This window comes from Molothrus ater, chromosome 17, assembly GCF_012460135.2.
Source record: "Molothrus ater isolate BHLD 08-10-18 breed brown headed cowbird chromosome 17, BPBGC_Mater_1.1, whole genome shotgun sequence".
NCBI classification, from domain to species: domain Eukaryota; kingdom Metazoa; phylum Chordata; class Aves; order Passeriformes; family Icteridae; genus Molothrus; species Molothrus ater.
The window spans coordinates 2,931,822-2,951,822 of NC_050494.2; the positions used below are offsets into that span (position 1 = coordinate 2,931,822).

The 20,001-nt window shown below is 48.2% G+C and overlaps 1 protein-coding gene across 2 annotated transcripts in view; it reads right to left on the reverse strand.

Moving 5' to 3' along the window:
• The window catches only part of TOX2 (TOX high mobility group box family member 2), a 178,619-nt gene that overhangs the window by 99,445 nt on the left and 59,173 nt on the right, over positions 1-20,001 (reverse strand). For both annotated transcript variants that reach the window (XM_036395759.2, XM_036395758.2), the window contains exon 2: positions 8,277-8,342. In XM_036395759.2, the coding sequence (XP_036251652.1) occupies positions 8,277-8,342 (66 nt within the window). The remainder of the gene's footprint in view (positions 1-8,276; positions 8,343-20,001) is intronic.

Consider the following 20,001-nt stretch of genomic DNA (forward strand, 5'->3'; position numbering starts at 1 on the left):
TGGGGAGTCATCTGTTATTTACTTTCAGGTGTGCTCTGCCCTGATGGGGCCAATTCCAGACTTCAAAAATACAGATTATTTGCAGATTGGAAGAGACCAAGACTCTGCACGGGCACAAGAGAGTAAAGTCCAAAGAGCACAAGGCAGCTGTGGATTGAGGAGCACCAGAGCTCTCCAAGTCCCCCTTAAAAAAGGAGATCATATTGCTCCTTATTTAACCCCTCACTTACATGTGACTTCCTTTAACACTGACCAACCTCTGATATCATCTGTTCCTGTGATCAACAGCTCAAACAAAAAATCAAGAGAATATGGAGCCCCCAAACCCTTCCTCCTCAATTATTCACTCAGAGGGTGGTGAAATACTGGCACAGATTGCCCAGAGAAGCTGTGGATGTCCCTGGGAACATCCAAGGTCAGCTTGGACAGGGCCCTGAGCAACCTGATCTCGCTGGAGATGTCCCTGCTCCTTGCAGAGGGCTTGAATTAGATGAGTTTTAAGGGTGCCTTCCATCCCAATCCATTCTGTGGTTCTGTGAAAGTTAAAACAAGTTTCTTCATGTGCAAAGGATTCATTAGAAACACCAAAGTCCATTAAGGGACTTGAGTGGAAATTGCACAAAGAATAACCTCACCATAGGCTCTGATTTTCTGTGCAGACTTTTCTATAAGACTGAAGAGAAGGACACCCTAAGGAATTGCTCAGCCAAGTGAACTACTGGGCTGCTCCTGCCTGTCTTCCCAAGCAACCCCAGGTTTGAGGCAGTGGCTGTGGTGACCATGAGCAGCCTGCTACACTTTATGGGACAAACAAAGTGCTGGAAGCTCCTCCAAATTCACACATCTGATAGGCCAGGGACCAACTGCCCTAAGGACATCTCACACCTGAGCCTTGCTTGTTGTTGCTTCACTATCAGCGGGGCAGCAGCCCCACCACTGATGGATTGAAAACCACCTTGGTCCCAGCTCCTGCTCTGGAGGGAGGAGCAAGAATGAGGGCAGAGGGACCCACACGTTCACTAGCAGCACCCAATTACCCTCCCTCTGCCCAGGGCTCCACAGCCACCTCAGTCACTGGGTTCTGCCTCCATGGTCCCCAGCAGGGATGGGGAACCCCTGCACTCACGTGGGTCTGCCCCAGCCCCAGGTTTATTTTATCAAGTGTTGACATTTTGCTGTGATTCAGTCAAGACTGGTGGGAACAACACGTCTGCCAGTATTATGACAAGGTTTGAAGGCATGTTTTATAGCAGAGGCTGCCAAGAGGAGCTCTGTCTCGTCTGGAGCGTTAGCAGAACATGAGGAAGGTATCCATAGCTTCCCACACATCATTAATTTCTAATTATCCTATCTTTGCTTTCTGCATTATCACTTATTTACCAAACACAGCTTTATTGGACCGCCCAGTTCCTTATAAGCAGCAGAGCCATTGTTATGTTAAAAGCAATGTTCTAAATGTTATTTATTATTTGATAAACCTCGTGTAACCCTGAATGAGGACATTAAACGGCAAGAACACTACTTCAAAATCCCATTTTAAATAAGTCACCAAGACAGCTGTGCCTTTATAAAACACATTAGAGTGGCACTCAGAGCACATATGGCTCAGGGATATATACAAATTATACAATTTCTGTCATTCGATCAAATAAGAGGGACGTTTTGACCCCAGAAATGAGTCAAATGTAAGTTGTAATTCCAGCCCCAGCAGAGGCCCTGGTGGTAATGGATCCTGACGGCTGATCAAAGAGCCCTGACCATTTGACCCACCAGATCAGTGACTCACTGTATCTATTATGGCTAATACAGGCCCCAGCGTGGAGATATACGGAGGCAGGGAGATAAAGGGCAATAGATACAGGAGATAAATGTTGATTTATCCACGTGCAGGCACAGGGGGACACCCGCAGATGGAGCCCACGTGGGTGGGAAGGGGCAGCCTTGGCTCACCCCACACTCAGGTTCACACTGGAGCAGGGCTGCAGACAGATGCTGGGGATGTCTGTGCACATGATAAATATCATCTCTCACAGCTGCATCTCCCTCGAGGTGTCACCAACCCCCTGTGCCCTGCCCTGAGTCACACACAGCCAGGGAAAATCCACCTTCTGTTTTACACATATCCATAGTGTCGCAGACATCTTTTATGAAAAATCCGTTCCTTAGGATTTTACCTCCTGAGAAGCTGAGAGGCCTCAGGAACAAAATGCAAACAATGGTTATCTGCTGCTGTGGAATGCAACAGGTGCATCTGGGATTGGCCCATGTTGGATGTTTGTAATTAATGGCCAATCACAGCCCAGCTGGCTCAGACAGAGAGCCAAGCCACAAGCCTTGTTATCATTCTTTGCTATTCTATTCTTAGCCAGCCTTCTGATGAAATCCTTTCTTCTATTCTTTTAGTATAGTTTTAATGTAATATTATCATAAAAAAATAAATCAGCTTCTGAAACATGGAGTCAGATCCTCATCTCTTCCCTCAGCTTAAGACCCCTGTGAACAGCGTCACACCCATAGCCCCCAGAAACACATCCCTGCCCATGGATTTGCTTTCTTGGCAGTGTAAGTGTGAACAGCCCATCCAGGAGTTACCCAGTCTCACCCTATTGCCCAGAGCCCAGATTAAAGCCCCTTGTGCTGCTCTACACATCAGGTGAGACACTGGATGTCACCTGCAGCAGGTGTCTCATCAGGCTTGGGTGAAATCCTGCCTTTTTCTGACATAGAATACCAGAATAGATGGATAGGAAAGGACCTTAAAGCTCATCCCATTCCACCCTGCCATGGGCAGGGACACCTTCCACTGTCCCAGGTTGCTCCAAGCCCCATCTGATGCCTTGTGAGGGCTGCCCTAGAGCAGAGACTGGACAGAGCTAAAGAATAAAGCAGGGATTTATTCAAAGGATCTCCTCAATGGATCCACCTTGGGCAGCACCAGAGCCCAGCCAGGGCTGCACCCAAGATGAACCAAAATGGTCCCAAAATGCACGGCCGGGCACGGGGTCTCTCCCCTGGATCAGTTCTGCTCCATTTGCATCTTGCAGTTCATTGTCCCATTCCAGCTTTAGCCCCTGCAGTCCCACCCTGCTTGTTTTTCTCTCTCCAGCCCACGGTGTTTGTGCTCTTGGGCTGAGATTTGGGTCATTTGTCCTTGGTGCCCAGCTGGAGCAGGAATTGTTTTGTGTCTCCCTGCTCTGTGCACAGAGCTCACCATCCCCTCATATGAAGCCCAGACCCACACACTAAAGCAGCACAGAATCTGAGAAATATAAAAGCTAAACCTGAGGTATCCCCTCCAACTTGGCCTTGGCCACTTCCAGGGATCCAGAGGCAGCCACAATTTCTCCAGGCATCCTCCTCTTTCAGTTGTAGATCCTGCAATGGTTTGGGTTAGGTCCTAAAGACCATCCAGTTCCTGCCCCTGCCATGGGTAGGGACAACTTCCACTCCCCCAGGCTGCTCAGTGCTGCTGTGCAAACCTGGCAGCCAGCACCTGGCATTTTTGACACACAGATGGGCACCATGAGCCTGCCAGCAGGAGCAACACACAGGAACAGCTTTGGGAGAACTTTTCTCCTATTTTCAATCGAACTCTCAAATTTTCAACACTTCATAGCAGTGGGTCCTGTCTGTGCCCTCACTTCCAAAAGCAAAGAGCTGCTTTTACATTCTCCCTGAACAAACCACAGTGGTGTTGAACAGCCTTTCCATGAGGAGTCACACAAATGAACTTGTTGTGAAAAACAACAATGGGCTGGTTGCTCAACTGGAATAAGCCATGCACTGAAATCTCCTGGGATTAGGCAGAGCACAGGATCCAAGCTGTCCAGTGATAAATAATCAGCTCTTTCCTCCTTCAAGCTGCCTGTTGTCCTGCTAGCAGCCAGAGATAATCATGGAGGGAGGGGAAATGCAGCAAACACCCCCCCTAAGGCTTTCCATGATTCACTGAGCAGGTACACACTGAGCAGGTACACACTGGGCAGGTACACACTGGGCAGGTACACAGTCACTTCCCAAAGCCAGGGGACAGTGGCCCCCAAGGCCATGCCAGTCCCCACAACCCCATCATATCACCCCCAGCTCCCTGACAAGGCAGCTCCTGCATTTCTTCACTCAGCACATGGGATGATGATACCTTCTCATAGGGGATTCCCAGGCAGAATTAATTCATGTTTTTAAAGCACCCATGGACTCCTCCTGCAAGTGCAAAAGTCTTACTGGCAAATTAAAAACAACCTCATTCCTCAACCTTTCCCTTTCCTGCTGTTACTCTCCTTATCACAAAGACCTTAATAAATATCTTTTCCCACTGATTTTGCAGGTGTTTTTATTTCTTTTACCAGCACCATTGCATTTTTACTAATCTTTCAGAGCACTTCATATCTGTTTATTCCTTGGAGTTTTTCACATTACTTAATTCCTTGCCTTTGTGTGGGAAGAGGGGGTGGGAAAGAAAGAAGGAAAATTGACAGGGGTGAGGAATGATGCTCTGCTGACTCCACAAGACACAAGAGATACCTCACTCATCTCGAGGGTCAAATGTCCACGATGGTTTGATCAGATGTCAGCTTGCATTTATACCCTGGCCTCTGCTGGAGGTTGAATTACATTTCACATTTGACTCACTTCTGGGGTCAAATGTCCCTCCTATTTGATGGAACAAGAGGAATTGTTTTCCCCAAGCAGGTTGTGCTGGTGTGAGCTGTCAGTGCTCTCATTATGTTTTAGGCTCCTTTCTTTCTGCATTTTGTCCTCAGCTGAGTCCAGCCCCCCTGGGATGACAAGAGCTGCAGCCATGGCACAAAAGCCATCCCAACAAGGAAGATCAGGGGAAGGAAGAGGACACCTGGCTTCCATGAGTCGTGGATGGTGTTTTGTGGGGGTTTTACACAGGCTTTGGTGTGGGGTTTTGTTTCTCCTTCCCCTCAAGCTGGCAGCTAGGCAGGGAATAATGAAGGAGAGGCAGGGGGACCCTGATCCTGGCTTTACCACACTCCTGCCATGAGAAACTGCAGAAACCCAGGAAAGTTTGGGTTGGAAAGGACCTTAAAGCTCATCCCATTCCACCTCTGCCCTGGCAGGGACACCTTCCACTGTCCCAGGTGCTCCCAGCCCTGTCCAGCCTGGCCTTGGGCACTGCCAGGGATCCAGGGGCAGCCTCAGCTGCTCTGGGCACCTGTGCCAGGGCCTGCCCACCCTCACAGGGAACAATTCCCAATTCCCAATCTCCCATCCATCCCTGCCCTCTGGCAGTGGGAGCCATTCCCTGGGTCCTGTCCCTCCATCCCTTGTCCCCAGTCCCTCTCCAGCTCTCCTGGAGCCCCTTTAGCCCTGGCAGGGCTCTGAGCTCTCCCTGGAGCTTCTCCCCTGGGCTGAGCAGAACTTCCTTAGGATCAAAACCAGACAAGGGGCTGAGACAAAGCTGCTGTCAGGGAGCTGCAGGATCCTGATGGAGAAAAACCCCACCCACCAGGCTCATCTGCTGCAGTGTGATGGCTCCAGCCCTGAGTGTGTTCAATTTGCCTTTGTCTTGAAGGAACCCAAGGGCTGTTGGATGTCCCACGTGGGCTTTAAAGGAATCTGGTGCTTCAGCAGCCTCTGAGGTGAGATTGTGAAAACCCCTCCTGCTGCTTAATGTACTCCTTCAGGTTACAACAGGTTTAGCAAACAATAAAAACCATCTGGAAGCCCCATTTAAATAACAGAGTTGTGTCATTAGTGCTGAAGTCATGGCTGGGGCTGTAAAACCAGTAAACAAGTGCTGATGTGCAGGTAAATAGAGAGAGGATGCACTAAGGAGAAGGAAGCTGCTCCTCATCCTCCTTGGCCAAAGCTCATGCTGGGTGTGAACCACATCATTGCAGGGCATGAACTGGGGTCCTCACCTTCCCTCCCAGGTGCACTCCTGCCTCCCCAGATGAGGTTATGGGGGTCACTGCAGCCTCCCATAGCTGGGAGCACAGAGCCCATGTGCTCCCAGCTCCCCTCTGACTGCCCACACCAGCCCAGGGAGGGAGCTGGGGATGCCAAACAAGGCAAACATCCCCATTTATTGTCCATGTCACTCTCTACAGTGCTTTTCCTGGTGGAGAAGGAGCAGAACAGCCCCTGTGCACGAGGCCTTCCCTGCAGTGGGGGGGTTCCTGCCCTCCTCTGCCAAGGGAAAGAACTTTTCTGCCTCTCCACTCTACTCCAAAATGGGAAATAACAAGTAAACAGAGAGCAAATGAAGAGTGAACTCCTCTTGCCCAGGTTACGGGGATCTAAGCTGGTTTGGCTGATCCTTCTCCAGGATCAAACTCAGGACATGATTCCTCTACCACATGGTAAACCCTGCTTTCCTTTGGGAGCCAACCCTTGGGGTGCAGCAAACCATTCCCAGCCCTACAGCAGCCCTGCTGACCTCCCTGTCATGCCCACCCTGAGGGAGAGGGGGTCAGAGAGGTGCTGAGCAGGAAACACCAATGGGTCATGCTGGCCATGGCTCTGCCCAAATCCAGCCTGCTGCTGCAGGCACACCATGGCCAGGGACTGGGGCTGCTCCCTGTGCCAGCACTGCCAGCCCTTCCCATGAACTCCTGGCTCTGCCAGCCCTTCCCATGAACTCCTGGCTCTGCCAGCCCTTCCCATGAACTCCTGGCTGCTGGTTGAACACTTTTGAGAGGGTATGAGCACACCTTCACCCCAGTTATTGCAATGGGATGTGCTAACCTAGCATGGAGATGGGATTGTTTCAGTGAAATAAGGAAGGAATCACTCCAATTCAAAGAAATCATTCCAATGTGTGAACCCACAGGTGCACCCTGCAGCAAAGATCACCCAAAAGAAGCTGTTGCTAAATTTCTACTAGACCATCAATGTGATATAAAAAGCCAAGTTCCATCCTTGGGAGGTTTTAAAGGCAAAGTTTTACAACAACTGCCCTGTGATCATCCTCAACACCTGGCTCTGCACATCTGGGTGGCACAGGGCTGACCCCTGCATGGGGCACTCAGGGATCACCCCATTCTTTCCCATATTTACTCACCCTCTGGCAATTCCTGGCTCTAATGATCAACCCCACGCTGCTGTTGGTTGAACACATATTTGTTTCTGCTGAATCACTCAGCAGCACAAAGTTTGCTGTTCCTTCCCCACCCTGGAATTCCTCCTCATGCACGAACAGCCTCTCCCCACGCCACCATGGGGACAGCTGCCAGTGCCAGCTGCCAGTGCCAGGGCAGGAACAACTCTCCTGAGCCACGAGCCACGGCACTGCTGCTCTCCAAGGAGGCAAACTGCAGGATTTCATCCCATTCCCAGTGTAACTGGGAGGAATGTCCCAGTTAACTGCAGTGTGACTGCAGGATTTCATCCCATTCCCAGTGTAATATGGACAGAGTTTAACCCCTGCTGCCATTGGAGCACCCTGCATGACTTGCTAGCCTTATAATCCACAGTGATGTCCCAAAATCCCAGGCACTCTGTGGGGCTGGGGCTGTGGTCAACAAAACAGCCCAAAACAACCAAAAATGGGATTCTGGGATGTGTCAGCAAGGAAATGCCACCTTCCCTCCCCAGGCTGCTTGTGATGAGATGCTTTGTGCTGAGGGTGCAGCACCTCTAACCATGCCAGGCCACCCCTGAGGGTGCACAGGGGCCCAGCTCTCATCTCCAGGTCAGGGGGACAGAAAAGCATGTGCTGAAGTCCTCCTGTCCCAGCAGGACCTAAATATGGGCTTAACTTTACAGAATCACAGAACTGGGATGGAAAATCCAATTAAAGATCATGTCCCAACCCATGCACAGGTTTAGGACCCCACTCCAAGTTTTTCCATGTGTATCCAAGCCCAGAGAAGGCTCAGGCACCTGCAAGACATGAACACTTCTATTCTGGTCCCCCACATGTGGGTTTCTAGCTCCAAAACAGGAACCCTTGGATTCCTTTTTCTCCCCTGTTAATCTATTTAGCTACAGGAAATACTCCACATGAGGGAAGGAGACACCTGAACTGCACACAATACTTGGAAACTTCACTGTGGCCAGAAACACCAAATGCACCTTCATTTGGAGTGAGGGGTGCTGAGGCAAAGCTTTTCAGCAAAGCTTTTCAGCAAAGCCAGGCAGCAGCAGCAGGATGGAAATGCATCCCAACCCCTTCACCAAGTGCTGCATCTGGGCTCTGACCTCCTCCATGGACACTCCTGATGTCCCAGGAGGGCAGAGTCACAGACAGCTCATAGAATTTGTGCTTTAGTCCCCTAAAAATCTCACCCCAGCAAAACAAGTCTTACCTGATTGGCCGATAGAAACTCCTGGGCGTTGTCGTTCATCCCCATGTACATGTTCTCCCCATCAAACTAGAAAGGCAAAAGAAAGAGTTAATAAAATGCCATCTGCACACCATGCTGCTGTGCATCCCAAATACCTTCCTGGCTCTTCACATCAAGAGCCAGAATTCCCAGAGGAAAAGCCTGAGCTGCTGGTTGAACACTTTTGAGAGGGTATGAGCACACCTTCACCCCAGTTATTGCAATGGGATGTGCTAACCTAGCATGGAGATGGGATTGTTTCAGTGAAATAAGGAATGAATCACTCCAATTCAAAGAAATCATTCCAATGTGTGAACCCACAGGTGCACCCTGCAGCAAAGATCACCCAAAAGAAGCTGTTGCTAAAATTCCTACTAGACCATCAACGTGATATAAAAAACCAACTTCCATCAATGGAAATGTCCAGACTTGGGCAGGCCCATTCAATCCTCTTACAGACCTCTACATAACCCTCAACAGCAGAGCAAAGCTCCTGCAGCAATGCAGAATCACTCTGGAGCTGTGGAAGGGGGTTTACAGTGACTTCTGTGAGCCAGAGAGAAGTTTGATTAGCAGGATCCATGTTTACCCTGAAAGAATTTTCTACCAAGGGTCCATGTTTACCCCTGAAAGAATTTCCTACCAAGAATTTTCTACCAAGAGGCCAAGAAAGGAAGAAGGATAAATAAGAGAAATCTGCAACTGCCTGTTCCAATGACACTTTGTCTTTCCTGACCAATAAAGTGTAAACTTAGGAGTTTTGTAAGAATGTATAAAAAGCAGGCATGCTACAATAAAACCAGGTTTGAAGCCTTCTGGAAATGGAGTGTTGCTTTGGATTGTGACCATCTCAACCATGACATGAGGCATTTGGGAGGGGTCTTTGTGCACAGCCTGACATTAATCCCCTCTTCTCCTGCTCTGCCATAACCCTGCTCCATGGCTGGGTGGGCTTGGGCTGCCCAGCCCATCCTCATGTGTCCCCCAGCCCCAGCACACACCCAGTTCCCAGCTGCTAATCCACTTATCAGGCCACAAAACCCCCATGGAGAGCTACAACTCCTCTCACTAATTACCTGCAACGGGAGCTTTTCACTCGCTCAGATTCCAAAGGAAGGAAAAAAACCCTCCAGGATTGTCTGTGGCTCCAAGTACAGCTGGGGCAGGCCTCAAGGCTGAGTTCACAAATTAATTATGGCAATAAAAACGGGCTGAGCCATAAAACACTCCTGAGACGAGGGTGGAGGTACCAGCTGAGAGTGACACCTTGCACTTAACAAGGGGAAGAGCCAACCCTCCTGCCCTTGCCAGCAGGATGATGAATTGGAGATTGTTCACCCCTCACCTGTCCTCCTGCTCTCTGATATGAAGCTGATTCCAGTTATGCCTTAACAGAAATTGGCCATATTAAGAGCAATAAAAGCGAAATCTAAATAAAACCAGGTGAAGATTTTCAGCCTAGACAATTATTTATGCTTCCATTTCCCAGAGTGCTACAGGATTAGCTATTAAAGGCAGCAGAGATAGTAAAGCCAAGTGGGGGTAACACAGCTCTGCTTGGCCTCAGACACCCTCTAATTGCCAAACTGTCCTCTGGCACAGCAAACCAATTAAAAGCTCTAAAATTGGAGCAGGTATTGTGGCATTCATTAAGCAATACCAGCAGCAGCTGCAGCAGGTGGGAGAAGATTCCTGTGCAACTGCTGGATCCTGTGAGATCCACCACTGAGGCAGGAGCTGAGGGATGCACTGAGCACTGGGACAAACAATTTCCTCAGAAGGCAGCTGGGTGCCATCCAGTTTAACCTGGATTTCCTTCCACCTGGCAGGTGATGACTGGCACAGCCATCTCCTGGCAGCTGGAGCTTCCAGCAACACAGATCCAACCAGCTCCAAAATGGGAAATAACAAGAAAACAGAGAGCAAATGAAGAGTGAACTCCTCTTGCCCAGGTTACGGGGATCTAAGGTGGTTTGGCTGATCCTTCTCCAAATAACCTAAATAACCTAGAGCCTAAATAACATAAATAACCTCTGAGCCTAACCTCTAGAGCCTAAATAACCTCTGACCCCAGCTCAATATGCTCTGACAGCCTAAATACCCTCTGGCCCCACCTCAATACCCTTTGAAATTCCCACCAGACACACCTGGGCTGGCAGCAGAGGTGCCAGAGGCTGCTGGAGAATCCCAGAATCTCCAGGGTTGGAAAAGCCCTCTAGGATCACTGAGTCCAACATTCTCCCAGCACTGCCAAGGCCACCACTCAGTGATGTCCCCAAGTGCCACACCAACCCACAGATCCCTCCAGGGATGGTGACTTCAGCACTGCCCTGGGTTACCTGTTCCAGCACCTGGCCACCATTCCAGTGAAGAAATGTTCCCTAATGTCCAATCTAAACCTGCCCTGGTGCACCTGAGGCTGATTCCTCTCATTCTACCCCTTGTTTCCCATGAGAAGACACCAGTCCACACCTGGCCACCACCTTTTTCTCCAGGAAAAAAAAAAATTACCTTGAAAGTTACATTCAGCAAACCAAAAGTATCATTCAGTAGGGAGGCCCAGAGCAGGACAAACCCTCCCCTGACTGCTCTATTTGTCAGAATGTATTTTTTTATGGCTTTCTACTGTTCCCCTACCTCCATTCCACAATTCCTTCTGCCCTTGATGCCTTCATAACAACTGTAATGAATCCTGCCTTCAAAATTACTGTTTCTCTGATTTCCAGGCTGAGCAGCGAGCCTGAAAATCAAGACTCAAAATGCAGTGGAAACTTTGGAATTTCCCCACTGCTGATTGGATTTTTCCTCCCTCTCCTTCAGGCTGTGAAGGTGCAAACAAATTTATTAGAATCTCTCCCATCAGGATATTTTTTCAATTAGATGTTTGCCACTTATGCAGCAGCCAGGTAGAAGCAGATAAGTAATGTTCTCTCCCTCTTCTCATTATTGTTTTGCTACAGAATGCACTTCAAAACAATCAACCCCATCATACCAGGTAGATTTATGATAGAAAGAGAAAATTTCATATTTCCCCTTGGTTATAAATGCCTCCTCCCTTTTTTCCTTCACTCTAGCTCCTGTTCAAACCTGGATAGAGCCATTCATCACCCTCCTTACCCCAAAACCCAGCCTGCACTGAATGATGTGGCAGGGATCATTTTGAAGTCCTGCTTCAAAAGAAACATCCTCTTGTGCAGTTGTCTTAATCACTTTATCACTTTTGCTCGGTTGCAATTAGTTAATTTTATTAACTTTGGTTAATAGGAGCAGCCTATTAAACAAATCAGTGGCTGTGGCTGATTCTCTCCTGCATGGAACGAGCACAAATCCAGGGAGGGAAGGGGAAAGAAAAGAGGGAAATAAAAAGGGAAGGGGAGGAAAAGGGGGAAGTGAAAGGGAAAGGGTGAGAGAGAAGGGAAAGTGCCCCAGATTCCACCAATTCTGGCAACAAAGTCCAGTGGACAGCCCTGAACTGCCTTGGTGTGCAGGGAACAGGAGCTCCAGGCAGGATTCCATCTGTGCCACAGGAGGTGGCTTTGCCTGGCACTGGATGGGGACAGGGATGCTGCCAGCCCCATTCAGAGAGGGAATCCATGCACATTGGGGTGATGGAGACCAAGCCACAGCTGCACCCCTCCATGGGACAACCTACTGAATATTTTGGGTCCAAACAAAAGACAAAAGTGTGAGAAAACACCCTCTGAAAATCAGTTTTTCATGGAGATTTTAATTAAAAATATAATTCTTTTACTACAGCTCTTCCAGGGGAGCTGCAGCTGGCACTGCTCTATTAGCCCATACAGGGAGCTCAATTCAGATGTTGTTGTACTAAACACTTTTAAAATCTTTATTGCTTTTCTAGACTCACTTTGGTTTGTTATTTTTGCTCCACAGCATTATTTTCAAACCTGTAAATGTGCCCAGAAGTCACATAGGTCTCCTGTTAGCCAGGTGAATATGAAAAGGAAAAACAAATGCAGGCAGCAGGCAGGGACAGACCCCAAAGTGCAGCAGCTGGGGGATCTCCAGCTCTGTGCAAACAGGGAGAACAAATGTTTGCTAACTGGGAAGGGCCCAGTGGAAAGAAACACAACCTGCTGCCAAGATTCCAAGAAGGTGTTACTTTTTCCTGGATGGCACTGCCAGCTTGCACAGTTTTATTAGGAATCTCATCACATCCTTTTAATTTTGTGGGAGCCATGAACAGAGATGGAAGCTTCAGCTCTGTGTGAAAAAGTGGAATCAGAGATTGGTTTGGGTTGGAAGGGACCTTAAAGATCACCCAGTTCAACTCCACTGACATGGACAGGGCCACCTTCCACTAGACCAGAATATGTGGGCAAAATTCATACCAGTAATACCTTCTGTGATACCTGCAAGATCTCAAAAGCCTTCCAAACTTTTTATTTAATTTTATTTTATGTCTGGTGGGCTTGGTGGTTTTTTTAGTTTGTTTTTTTTCCTTGGAGGAGTCTTGCCTGAATTTTTACAAGCATTTTTGGCAATACTAGACCAGACCACCCTAACTGCAAGTCCACTGAAGTTCTAGAGCTTGAAAATGTGGCCTGTTAATACAAATCTAGCAGTAATTAAGAGCCATCACCATCAAGGAGCTACTAAATGACCAATTAAGAACAAATTGGATGCCTCCAGTGGTTTCTGCTGCTCAGAGCTATAAAAACTTGCCTCTGGTTTGCCTCTGTACCAGGACACAGGAGATGGGCAGTGGGTTCCCTCTCATGACAACCTCATTTCCAAAGTGGGTGCACTGGGGATGCCACATTTCACTGCAAGTTCTTGGAATGCATCTGGGTTTGTTTCCCAGCAAGCTACAGCTCAGCCACCACCAGCACCAAGACAGAGTGACCTGATGACCTAGAACAGAGACTGGACAGAGCTAAAGAATAAAGCAGGGATTTATCAAAAGGCCTCAATGGATCCACTTTGGGCAGCACAAGAGCCCAGCCAGGGCTGCACCCACGATGAACCAAAATGGCCCCAAAATGCACAAGCGCTCACGGGTGTCCCAGACACATTTTATGAAAAATCCTTTTGCCAGGATTTTTTCTCCTGAGAAGCTGAGAGGCCTCAGGAACAAAATGTAAACAATAATGATCTGCTGCTGTGGAATGCAACAGGTGCATCTGGGATTGGTCTCATGTGGTTGTTTTTAATTAATAGCCAATCACAGTCTGGCTGTCTTGGACTCTCTGGTCAGTCACAAGATTTTATTTTCATTCTTTTCCTTTCCTTGCTAGCCTTCTGATGAAATCCTTTCTTCTATTCTTTTAGTACAGTTTTAATATAATATATATCATAAAGTAATAAATCAGCCTTCTGAACCATGGAGTCAAGAGTCTCATCTCTTCCCTGGTCCTGGGACCACCACTCACAGGGTCTCTCCCTGGGATCAGTTCTGCTCCATTTGCATCTTGCAGTTCATTGTCCCATTCCAGCTTTAGCCCCTGCAGTCCCACCCTGCTTGTTTTTCTCTCTCCAGCCCACGGGGTTTGTGCTCTTGGGCTGAGATTTGGATCATTTGTCCTTGGTGCCCAGCTGGAGCAGGAATTGTTTTGTCTCCCTGCTCTGTGCACAGAGCTCACCATCCCCTCATATGAAGCTCAGACCCACACACTGAAGCAGCACAGAATCTGAAAAATATAAAAGCTCAAACCTGAGGCATCAGACCCAAAGAAATGCCATGCAAGGAATGCCTTTAGGTTTTTAGTGAGTGAAAGTTAGGACCCAAGAAAACTTGTGCGACACAGTTAATTTGTATTTAATACTCCTCATTAAAAAAATAACAATTAAAAGAAATAAATTGCAGCCCATGTGTTGCTGGGTTTCACTCAGCTGCTTCCAATGGCAGCATTGGAATGCACCATTCCCATCATTGGGAATGGGCAATGCAATGTCACAATTCCCATCATGGGGAAACATAACTCTTCTTTAGAAAGTGAAAAACAGGAATGGTTTTATCCACAGTTCATTTTTATCAGCGTTAACTGAGTGGCATCTGCTGTAAGTGCACTTTGGTGCTTCCAAGCCCTCCATCCCCACAATGCTCCTCCTGCACACCAGACTCAGCCCTCTGAGGGATCCATACCCAAGGATGCTGGTCCTGGTAAGGATCTGTGGAAGAGGTTTTACAGTGACTTCTGTGAGCCAGAGAGAAGTTTGATAAGAAGATCCATGTTTACCCCCAATTAATTTTTTACCAAGCTCGTTAATAGAGACCAAGAAATTTCTACCAAGAATTTTTTACCAAGGTCATTAATAGAAACCAAGAAAGAAAGAAGGATAAATAAGAGAAACCTACAACTGCCTGTTCCAATGAGCACTTTGTTTGACTTTCCTGACCGATGAGTAAAGTGCAAACTTAGGAGTTTTGTAAGAATGTATGAAATGCATGCATGCTAAAATAAAACCAGGTTTGAAGCCTTCTGAAAATGGAGTGTGTTGTTTTGCATTGTGACCATCTCAACTACGACAAGGATGCTCTCTGTGCACATCTCTGGGATGTGAAATCCTCACCTCAGCACTGCCCCTGCTCCATGGCTGAGCTGCCACTGCAAATCCCAGCAGGAGCAATTCAGCATCCCACCTCCTCAGGGAATACACGGCTGAGGTTGGCTTAATCTCTTTAACTGCAGTTCCCCCATTAAGGTCTTTACACAACCTCTGGCCCAGAGTGATCTATTTAGCATTATTTATTTGTGTGCTGAAATGCTTGGGCAGCCCCTGGGTTGATCCTGTCAGGGAGGGTCAGGAGTTCAGCAGGAGATTTACACTCTCCCCAGGAGTGCCCTGCAGGGGCAGCCATCGTGTCCATCCCCGGTTTGTTTGGGGACAAATGGCATTAACAGGGAGCACGACCCCACAGCAGGTGTCAGAGGCACAACACAAGCCCAGCATCCACAGCAGCCACTGGGGCTTTCAGGGGCTGGGTTTCCTACAAACACTGAATATTCTCACACATTATCCCAGGGGAAATTCAGCTTGATACAGTTGCAATCTTGAGGCTTAAAGCCTCACAGTAAAAAGTGGCTTGTTTTGTTGGTTTGTTTGTTTTAAGAACAGTTTACAAGCAGGATAAAAGCCTTGTTGGAGTTTTTTTTTTCTCAAATACACCATGAGGTGGAAACCTGCAGAGTTGGTGGGGCCAAGCGTGGTAGAAGCTGTCAAGAAACTACAGCCAGGTGGGAAAGGAAGGGATGACCCGCACCAGCCTGATGGACACTGATGGAGGGAGTATTCAGAAATTCCTAAACTGGAACATCTCCCTTGGAAAGACCCATCTGAGAAGCTCTCACACTGGGATGGACAGAAGGAAAACATGAAACCAACCAAGGAAATCCTAAGGAACCCCCATCACCCACCTGCTCTAAAACAATGTGAGAGAACTTTGGGACCATCTTGACAAGATAGACCTTGAGGGGCTGGAGCATGCCCAGGGAAGGGAACAGAGCTGGGGAAGGGTCTGGAGCCCCAGGAGTGGCTGAGGGAGCTGGAAAGGGGCTCAGCCTGCAGAAAAGGAGGCTCAGGGGGGACCTCGTGGCTCTGCAGAGCTCCTGACAGGAGGGGACAGCCCCAGGTGTGGGTTGGGCTCCTCTCCAGGGAACAGGGACAGGAGGAGAGGGAATGGCCTCAAGGTGTGGTTTAGACTGGAGATTAGGCAAAGTTCCTTCACTGAAAAGGTTGTCCAGCTCTGCCACAGCTGCCCAGGGCATGGTGGAGCTACAATCCCTGGAGGGATTTAAAAGACGTGGATGTGACACTTGGGGACATGGGTTAGAGGTGGCCTTGGCAGTGCTGGGTCAATGGTTGGGCCCAACAATCCCAGAGTTCCTTCCCAACCTAAATGATTCAGTGATTTTAAATGCCTGACCTTCTGTCTCTGTGCCCAAACAAACCGGAGTGGGAAGGGGAAGGTTTCAAACCAGCACATCCATCTCCCACAGTGTGAATCCACCACACTCCAACACACCCCAAGGAGACCCAGAGGGAGCCAACACCAGGGACCTTGTCCCTCACAGCCCACTTGGAGCTTGCTGAGGGCCAGCAAGGCCCTAGGAAAGATGAACTGATCTCTCTGCTTGAACTTCTCACAAGCTTCCTCAAAAACCAGCTCTAAACCCCAAAACCCAACACGTCATGGGACCCACGGGAAGGTTCTTTTACTCACAGCCAGACACTCAGGAGGTTTTAGCAAGCAAAGTATCATGGTCCATGATCCATCTGCACTAAAATCTCTCCAGCTCATCATATAACTGATCTGGAAGGGCTCAGCTTATTAATGAGAGAGAAATTATTCAGGCCAGCCAAAACTAAAAGCGACTTTGAATAGCTTTGCATTAGGACTCTCAGTGCACTAAGTGGCACTGAGGAAATGGAAGATTAAATTTAATGTCAATAAATGCAAAGTAATGCACTGAAGAAAAGCAATCCCAACGACAGACATGACAATGAGCCTTAAAATTGATGTTGCTGTCCAGAAGAGAAACTTTTCTAGAGAGTTCACTTCCAATTTTTTTCCAGTCCTCAGCAGATGCCAAAGATGCCATTCAGGTTTTGGAAGCAATCAGGAAAAGAGAAAAGAGGGAAAGACCAAGTATTATTTTACCATCTGTACTGTTAGAAGGAGAGAGGGCAGCTGCAAAGAGGATCCAAGGAGTGGGATGGCACATGTGGATGAGGAAAAAGGGGTGATGAAGGGATAGAAGGGTGTTAGATGGACTCAGTGAAGATGTATGTGAAAAATGGAAATGAAAGCAGGGTTCTAACAGCCTAAAATCAAGGAGACAGACACTGAGATTATTAGCAAGTGAAATTAAACCCTTCCAGAGAAGTTCTTCATACTGGACCCAAAACCAAACCCAAAAGCCTGACCTGTGGGCTCCTGGTGCAGATATAATCTCATTTCTTAGCACGTGGGTGATCAAATATCATTGTGGGACCTCCAGTCCCTGGAGATCCTCAGAGCTCAGCTGGACCAGGCACTGCACAACCCCACGTGGGTGGCCCAGCTTTGCCTGGGGGGCTCAGGACACGCAGATGTCCCTCAGGACTGGCAATATTTGGTGTTTGGGGGCTTCTGTGGTACGTGATCGTGTGATACTTACACAGACCTCCACCCCAAAAGCATCTCCAGCATCCCCTTTTATTCTCCAGCAATGCCACCACTATTCAAGTGACAGCATTCATTTATCTGGGAGACTGGCTGGCTTTCTGTCAACACTGCACACAATATTATTGTTATTACATTATTTGGGGGGGATGAGGCCTTAAACTCATTTACCTGGATCTTTCAGAGCCTGCAGAGGAGTTCAAGCTCTTCACATACACACACAAAAACCCCCCTCCACTGAAAGCTACAGGGAGCAGCAGAATTTAGTCTCAAGACTGACATGGAAATAGATTAATTTTTTTTTCCCATTTCATATTCTAATTACAATTCTTCTCCCCCTACTATTTTCTGTTCTCATTACAGTCTTAAAATTGCTCTGCAAATTCTGTACCTTATTCTGCTCTTCCTACCATCTTTGTCATGGAAATGAGAAACAGAATGTATAAGCATGAAAATATTGCAGAGATCAAAATTCTGCTTAACCCTTTCCTGTGCGACTCCAAAAAGGAGTGAAAGCAGCACAGAGCAGCCAATCCTCCATCCATCCAGCCTCCTCTTCTTGTGCCAGCTGCACTGAGGAGAAGGATGCCCAGAGAAAGGTGATTAATTTAAAGGCCAAAGTCACTCACGGTTACACCTCGCGGTGCATGGAGGAGGGGTTGGGGTTTCAGCTGAGCAGGTTTTGCTCCTGAGGGCAGCTGTTGATCTAATACATTTTGACTGTGCTCAGATGATTGTGTTTAGCTTTTAGCCTGGTGTAATAATGCTGCTGGGGAGAGCTGGTGCATTGAGCTGCCCTGGTGCACGGAGGGCACATCTCAGCACATCTGCTCAGCACATCTCCATCCTTTTCCCTGGCACTGAGGGCTCACCAGAGCTGCAGCCAAACCCCAAATCCTTTGGGATTTCTCTCCAAATCTGGGCATGGATAGTGAAATCAGGCTGCAGGGAGGTGGGCAGCACCCACTGCTCTCAGCCAGGAGCTCCCCAGCCCATTGCTGACCAGCTCAGTGCTGTTGGTTTTGCAGCACTGCTGCTGCAAGGCTCTGGCATGTACATCACTTCCTTCTCAAAACCAAACAACAACCTCATCTGGAGCTGTTCATCACAGGTGCTCAAGGAGTTTATGTGCAAAAAAATATAAATACCAGGCTCTTGCTGAGCTGGTCCTTCAGCCATCAGCAGCTGAGTGAGAGCTGAGGAACCTGGTGAGGGGAGGGAGGAGGGCACAGGGATGCAGCCCCATCCTGGCACTGGCCTGCTGTGTGTTAAATAAATACAATAAGTGCTAATGAGCAACAACTGCACTGCCTGCTCCTCCAGCAGCACTTGTAATACACAGGAAACCAAGAGAGACAGAAAACATGCAAAGATCTAAAAGAAGCCACGGAGACTCTGTGCTAGAACAGTCAAAGGCACTGAGAAACAATGTTTTCTGCAAGATAAAACCTCAGGGCTGAGATAAAAATAGAGCTGGTACCTGTGTGCCTGGGAAGCAGCCACCAGCCTGGCTCTGCTCTGGGAGTCTTTTCTGGAGGTGCTGATTTGCACAGCAGAACAGCAGCCAGAGGAACCACAGCAGAGGGGCTCCATTCCCTGCAACAGCCCAGGTGTCACAGACATCTTTTATGGAAAATCCTTTCCTTGGGAGTTTTCCTCCTGAGAAGCTGAGAGGCCTCAGGAGCAAAATGTAACCAATGGTTATCTGCTGCTGTGGAATGCAACAGGTGCATCTGGGATTGGTCTCATGTGGTTGTTTCTCATTAATGGCCAATCACAGTCAGCTGGCTTGGACAGAGAGTCCGAGCACAGAGCCTTGTTATCATTCCTTGCTATTCTATTCTTAGCTAGCCTTCTGATGAAATCCTTTCTTCTAATCTTTTAGTATAGTTTTAATGTAATATATATGATAAAATAATAAATCAGCCTTGTGAACCATGGAGTCAGATCCTCATCTCTTCCCTCATCCTCAGACCCCTGTGAGCACGGTCACAGCCAGGAGGCAAAGGAGCTGCTGGGAATGAGGAAACCTTAACCAGGGAAGCTTTCCCACTCTATAATTTGGTTCCCTTTGGCCAGGGAGTGTGCAGGACAGGCAGTGATGCTGAGCCACACACCTGAGGTGAATTCCTGGATGGAATCACAGCCATTCCCTGGGGAGTGAGGCAGCAGCTGCCAGCAGCAGCAGGGGCTGGGTGAAGCTGGGTGTGACGCACACGGAGCAGGAACGGGTTTGGAAATCTCTATTTGTCTATTCTTGACTGCATGGTGAGTAAATAATGATGTGAGGAACAGAGCTGTCAGAGGAGTGAAGGGGGGATGCCTCAATGCTGGGCACTTTTCTAGGACGATGTTTTTTGTTTCCAATCCCAATGCCTTGCTGGCAGCTGCACAGGTAAACAGCCTGGATCCCACATACCTCCTAACTCACTCCAATAATTCCTAAAATCACATGTGCTACTCAATTGATATTCACAAAAAACCCCAGGAGCTTTAATCCACCCCACAGCCCCTGCTCTTTCAACACAGATTAAATATTACAAGGGAATTCTTTACTCAGAGGATGGTGAAGCCCTGGCA